The following is a 7,337-nucleotide window of genomic DNA, read 5'->3' on the forward strand; positions in this document are numbered from 1 at the left end:
ATTTACAAATCGTACATCAATCATGTGTTATTCATTTTTAAAAAGATCTGTTTTTCATGTGTATCTGAAATAAGTTTATTACATAGGCTCTAAAGAAATGTTCTCAAAATTCAGTTATTATGAAGATTGTTAGAGGTAGTTTCAAGACCAAATTACAGTAATATTAGAAAGGATTGCTTACTTTAAGGTTGTTTTAAGATTTTCATATAATAACACATCAAGTTGTCAAGTAATTGCTAAGAATTCAATTAGTGTTTGTGAAAATGATGATCATACTGAAGCCTTTTAAATTGTTATATTTTTTTTTCATTTTTATTCTTATTTCTTATAGGAAAGAAATGAAATTTTTACTTGTCTTTATGAACGTTTTTGCAAGAACTGCATTCAGTCAAGAACGAATAACGTTAAGCCATGTTTCTGTAAATACTCAAATCAACACATTGATGTTCGAAGTAATTGCAAACGTGTTTTATAACAATTCTTGCGTAACTGTGATATGGGAAACCATCGACGAAGGAGATATTGTGATGCCTATTTACACTAATTTTGTGATTCCAATATTTAATATCAAGACATCAAACATAAGTGATAGCGATGATCACATTTTGATTGCAACATTGAACGAGGGATGCAATTCGTATATCGTTCACGTCAGAAACATGGTTAGCGTAGTATTAAGTATGAGAAGGTTGTGCAAATCACCAAAAAATCATAACAGAAATGATGGGAAGTTCGTTTTTATTGCCTTTACAAGTGAACATGTTATTAATTTGTTCCGGCTTCCAGACATAGAAATGCTTCCATACTTGGTAGTATTGAGACAGTCTGATCAAAATAACTCAACGCATGTGGAGCTAACTCATCGTTCTTATAATGGCTATAAAACAACTGAAGTTCATAAGGACAAGATCTCAGCAGTTTTCAAAAATGTATTTAGTACAAAATTGACTCAGATAAATGGTAAACAATTACATGTGGTTACAGGTCCTTATCCTTATCCTCCATATTTGGTTTACGATATGTCCCAAACACCCATTGACTATCATGGTATTGAATTTGAGATGGTGCAAGATATCTCGAAATTTATGAACTTCACGTGGTTTGTAAGTCACACAAGCGGATGGGGTTGGATTTATCCGAACGGATCAGGAACAGTTGAAGCTGGGATATACTGGTCGTTGTTTGAAGATAATGCTGACATTGGCTTAGGTGTGGTCCAGTACACTTACGACAATTCCTTTCATATTGACTATACTTATCCTTACCTTACGTCAGCTGAGTCTTTGTTGATTCCAAGACCCTCACCTTTACCTCAGTGGCGATCAGTGTTCTACCCATTTCAACCTACGCTGTGGTTATTTGTGTTCGTATCTGTGATAGTAAGCTCATATGTACTTCATGTCATAAACTATGCATCGAAGATCATCAACTCAGAAAATCATTCGGAAAAATTCTCCAGTATTACTTATTGCTTTCTCAATACCGTTAATTTATTGTGTCAGGTGGGTGTTATATATCCAAGAGAAGTCCCTCTACGCGTATTTATTGATTGGTTATCAATAACATACCTGCTTGTAACAACTTCTTACAGCAGTAGTCTCGTATCGTGGTTAATGCGTCCAAGCTATCGAGAACCGATCCAATCCGCTGAGAAATTTTTAGAAAGTGGACTCGAATGGGGCGCTATACACAGTACATGGGGTCGACTGGTCTTGGAAAATTCTGGAGATTTGGGAGCAAAACTTTATAATAAGTTTAAAGTAATTGAGAACATTGACAAAATAAATGAAAGGGTCTTAGAAGGAGACTTCGCTATAGCCGTAGAGATCCTAACTTCAGGAGATATCAATGGCGTTGACTATCTTACGGATGATGTTCTAAAATCATTGTATTTGATGGGCGACAAACTGTGCGCTAGTTACGTCACGACGGGTTTACGGAAATGTTCACCTTACAGGACAAGATTTAGTGAAATAATAAGACGCCACGTCGAATCCGGTATTACGAGTTATCGCCAGAAAGAAATTATGCGAAATGTTAAAATTGAACGGTTAACTGGACCTCTCAAATACGATACGGCATTAAGCAACGTGCCCCAAGTTCTAGAGCTAAACCATGTACAAGGAATATTTGTAATATTGTTTTTAGGGTGTATTATTTCAATATGCTCTTTCGCTGTTGAAAAATGTTTTTATGAGTTCCAAAGAAGAAAATCTGGAATCAACAACAGCGTAGAAAAAAAGTGCAATGGTGAAACATGTACCAAACTATGACCTGATTTGGAGTTTTAGTCTCTATATAATACGTGGACGCACAGCTTAATGTGGAATCTGAACCACATGAACACCCATCGGGAATTGAACATAGGTCTCCCACGCCAAAGGCGTGTACCTTAGCCCAGGCGCGCACCGCGAAATTTTTGTTGGAAGGAGTCCAATACAACAAGATTACGTCTACGTAGTATTGAACGGGTATTATTCTGCACCCGAAAAGACGATAAGTAATTGTGAAGTACTTTCACTTATGTTTCCAGAAAAAAAATATGATAAAACTAGATTGTTTTTGTGAGAGACAAGCAGAATACTCGTTCTTTCACACGTGGAAAATACTTTCATTTTCGACATAAAGAGCTGAATTTGAATTTAAACTGCATCGGAAGTGTCAATATATCTCCGCTTCCCCCTCCCCCAGTTGCGAGGCTGATATTGATTTAAACGGCATCGGAAGTGTCACTGTTCCCCTCAGCGACCAAAAAAATATTAATTCGACATTAATATCGGACATTTTCAATCATTTTTAAATATCTTCCCCTCCTCCTCCTCCTCTGAGTAGCACCGTCAAAGATAAATAATAAAACCCATCCCAGATCCGAACCTTATCTATGTGGAAAATTTGATCAAGATCGGTGAGATGGCTCAAGAATTATGAAGTCATAGTTACTTTCATTTTCATATATACCATATGGATATAGTACAGATGAAGTGTACTTAGAAATGTATGATAAGTGAGGAAATTTTAGGGGGGATAGTCCGGACCTGGTGGACCTCTCCGTGGATGTGAATCTCCCTAATCTTTTATGAACGAGGGAGGTCTATAATTGACATTGAACTTAACAAAATGAGATGTGTTAGTTTAAATCATCATGCGTAATGTTTGAAGATAATGATGTGGTATGAAAACTTAAAATCATCCTGTACGTAAAATCATCTTGTATGTAAAATCATCCTGTACCTCCTATATTAAGGTGAAAGTCCTACTGAAATATACTGTGCTTCTTTAACTTGTCAATATTATGGCAGTTGTAAAACTACTCTGCACAATATGTTTGATGAAATATACCTCAAAATTATGATTAACTCTTAAACTTTTATTCTTGTTTAGCTGTAATAATGTGCAAATATAAGACATTCTCAGAGTTACAACAAAATGTAAGGAGGAAAACTGTCTCAAAATGATGTTTTCAATCAAAAGTAAAGGATTTTTCCTGCACCCACAACAAAAGTGAATGAAGTTACTGTCTTTTATGCTAACGTGTCGATGGTCAGTCTCCCATTTCAAACATGGCCACATTCACCACCATACTCTTGCAAAATTTATCCACCTCACGGTAAATAATGGCAACGTTGCATTTTCATTTAACATTGGGCTCATACAGAGTGTACAGCTCAAACGGCTTGTCCGATTTTAAAAATTCCTTCACTTTAGATTGAAAACAACATATTTGGAGACGATTTCCCCCCCCCCTTGCATTATGTTGTAGCTCTGATAATAGCAGAGTTATTCCATGTCAGGGGACTTTTGAGACACTCTATATGGCACTAAAAGTATGTCATTTTTCGCCAATAGTAACTTGGTAGCTTTTATTCTGCTGGAACTGTTTATTTATGTATATGTAAACGAAAATACACTTTTAAAAGTAGAATTTATTGTTATTTGTCTTCTGACTCACATACTTCTAACAATGACTCAAATTATGCTTCTAAAAATTTACAGAAAGTTAAAAATTTTAAAACTGCATTTTAAAAATGCTTTGTGGCAACCCAAAGGATGTTAAAAAGTAAACCTATTATATTAGGCTTGCATTTGATGTTGTCGGCAAGCGAAATACAAGGTTGGAGCAATTCATATGCAAACTAATTCTGTTATTATGATTGTTAACTTACATTAAAATCTGTCTGATTGGATAATTCTGCTTATTTATTTATCTCAATGCTCTTGACAGAATTATTTGCTCTATTTATCAAGTGGCAAATAACAAATATACATAAGATAAATAACAATACAAACAAATAATACCAGAAATAAAACAAAATAAATAAGAATACTACAAATGATGCATGAATACATGAAAAATTGATGAGGTAATGATGGAGATGCAAGAATTACTTCAAATTTAATACAAAATACCATAAAAACAAGTTAATGCATGGACACAAGAATATCGTGATGTGCAAAACACGTGATTAGGCATTAAACACTTAAATTTGAGAATTACATCTAAAAATAAAATAATTGTACAAATAGTCTGAATCGAATTATATTGTACTTGTAATAATTTCGAATTATAGATGCATATTGAACATAAGGTAAAGAAAAGTATATCTTTATTCTTTTTACAATTAACTGATTGTGAAGATTACATAATCTAATTACTGAAGAATGTTGATGTTGAACAGTATCTGATCTGCTTATTTTTTATATAAAAAAGTGGTGAATGTGACCTTAAACGCACAGATTTTGCATTTAGTTTGATATATTGCATAAAGTCTTGAATATCAACAAAATACTTGATAATTTTATACAATAACATATTATGTATATTGTATAATTGTCAGCGTGAGAATATATAACTTACACCATTCAAACAATCTACAGATGTTTAACATAGAAAATTCCCTCAATGATACTATATCCAATTTATTTTAGCTGATCTATTGTACTTTTCAAAATATAAATAACAAAGAAATTTATATTGAATACATTGTATGTGCTAAATGTGAATTTTAAAATAAGGAGTCTATATTTCACAAGTAAATTCTAATTTAGTGCGTAAAAGTGTAACATTTATTTTATTTGGAGAAATGTCAGCCATACGCTTCGTTCTTCTTATAATGAAACCAAGACGTTTATACGATTCAGAAATTAAGTATTTCAAATGTAGACTCTCAAATGTATTACTCAAATCACCAACAAAATCGTTCTTAACCAACTAAGTTTCATTGATTCTATGATCATATTTTATAAACCATTTTTTCTTAGTATAAGTCATAAAGAAACATTTATTAACATTAAATGGTAAATTGTTAATTTTATACCACTGATAACATGAATCAAGATCATATTGTAGTTTTTTTAGAACTAGTAATTGAATTAACATCCTTATAAATTTTTAGATCATCAGCACAAAGTAATCATGCGAGTATTTGACAGGAGATCGCAAGTCGTTAATAGTAAGAATAATAAAGGGCCTAAATTAGATCCTTGAGGGACACCAGATGATGTAATATAATGGAAGATGATATACGATTGAAAATAACTGTATATTCCCGATTGAGTAAATATGAAGATAGCAATTTTAACAAGTTATCAGATAAACCAAAGGAATCTAACTTGGTATAAATCTTGGAATAAAAGAGAATGGTCTAGTTTATCAAATGCCTTAGAAAAATCAGTATATACCACATCAATCACGCTATTAGCATTTAATGATTATGATGAGAACTGAGGAAATGTAAAAAGATTGATTAAAGTGGATCATTTACGATAAAAAACAATACTGGGATGGAGTAATATAGAATTTCATCTGCACAAATACTGTACGACAGAATTTGTTCAATTATTTTAGAAGATATTGAAATTAAAGCAATAGATCTGTAACTTTCAATGATTCGGATTACCTTTCTTAAGAAATGAACTAACTTTGCTATGATTTCCAAGATCGCCTAGAATATCCATTTCTAGAAAGTGTTACAAGTGGCTAAGCACGAATAACAATAAACACATGACAATTACTATATGCTTCCATAAATAAGTGGTCAAACCAAGGATGTAGTCAACTTTAAAAATAATGTGACCCATTGTAACTCATATCACGAGACAAGATTTGGGGCTTTCCTGTCTCGAAAAGGTGTCCTGAAAGTGCAGTCTCCTCTCGAAAATTATTTATGATTTTATTGTAAGGGGTCTGTCTCGTCTCGTATTTCGACAGGGAAATTCAGTCTCGCACTGACGATCAAATTTAACAGGCTATCTATACTAATACCAAATTGTATAGAAAATATTGAGCCTTCGGAGGTCAAAATTTAGAATACATCCATTGTGATTTAATAATAATATTTTGAAACTACGTAATATCATATTTTGAAACCAGTTTGTTCCATGACCTTCTGTCATTTTTCTTGGACATCATAAACCCCGTTGCTATACAACTTCTGTGGGTTCTGTTCAAAGATTGCGATACTCTGTTTTCACAGGTTTCGTTTGAAAACTTAACACATTCAGATAATTCCTCAGAAGCCGACACAAATGATAGTCTGGCGGTAACAGGTCATCGAACAAGATCGTGTAAAAAAAAAAAAATGACCACCCATCTCTCTTTGAAAAGCCCTGTACTCTTACTTACATTTGGAATTAAATCAAACAAATGTGAAATTTGTTTGGCTAAAAGAAAAATGACCACCCATCTCTCTTTGAAAAGCCCTGTACTCTTACTTACATTTGGAATTAAATCAAACAAATGTGAAATTTGTTTGGCTAACTTAGATCTTTATTTAGAGTCAAAGTATTAGAATTTCCTAAGTACGGTTGCTAGAATATTGCTTTCTAAAGCAAGATGGATGCCCACGATATTTTTAACAAGAATGTACAAACCCATATTTGGTTTCCTGAATCCCAATTTCTTTGTAATTAGAATTAAATAGTTCTTCGAATATATATTTCGTTATTGTAGCGTACATGTTAGCCGAATACTTTTCCTTTCGGTTGGTAAGATGTAAACAAATATATTTCTAATAAGTTTAGGCATATGTTTTGTTTGAGCAATAGAATAGTTTTAAACGGTATAATTGTAGTATTTAAGCAAGATACATATATAAAATAAATAAAATTGAGTAAAAATAATTAAAACATGCATAATGTAATTAATTAATATTTAAGATTAAAAAAACAATTATATATAAGTTTAATATATAAATATATTACTAAAAGAAAAAGCATACAATTACTAGAAAAATATGTAAATTGCTAATAAATAATTTTTACTTGTTATAAATATACCATATATTAGTTACAATATATATATTTTTTGAAGTTTATACTTAATGTCATAACGACCGCTA

The 7,337-nt window shown here is 32.2% G+C and overlaps 1 protein-coding gene across 1 annotated transcript; it reads left to right on the forward strand.

The window, feature by feature from the left end:
- Window positions 1–359: 359 nt before the first annotated feature.
- On the forward strand, window positions 360–2,273 carry LOC145675093 (glutamate receptor ionotropic, kainate 1-like). The gene has a single exon (XM_081745462.1). It carries the CDS (start codon window positions 360–362, stop codon window positions 2,271–2,273), a length of 1,914 nt encoding a protein of 637 aa, XP_081601588.1.
- The last annotated feature ends 5,064 nt before the right edge of the window (window positions 2,274–7,337 follow it).

Source organism: Thermobia domestica, chromosome 18 (assembly GCF_964235325.1).
Source record: "Thermobia domestica chromosome 18, izTheDome1.hap1.1, whole genome shotgun sequence".
In the NCBI taxonomy this organism is placed as follows: Eukaryota; Metazoa; Arthropoda; class Insecta; order Zygentoma; family Lepismatidae; genus Thermobia; species Thermobia domestica.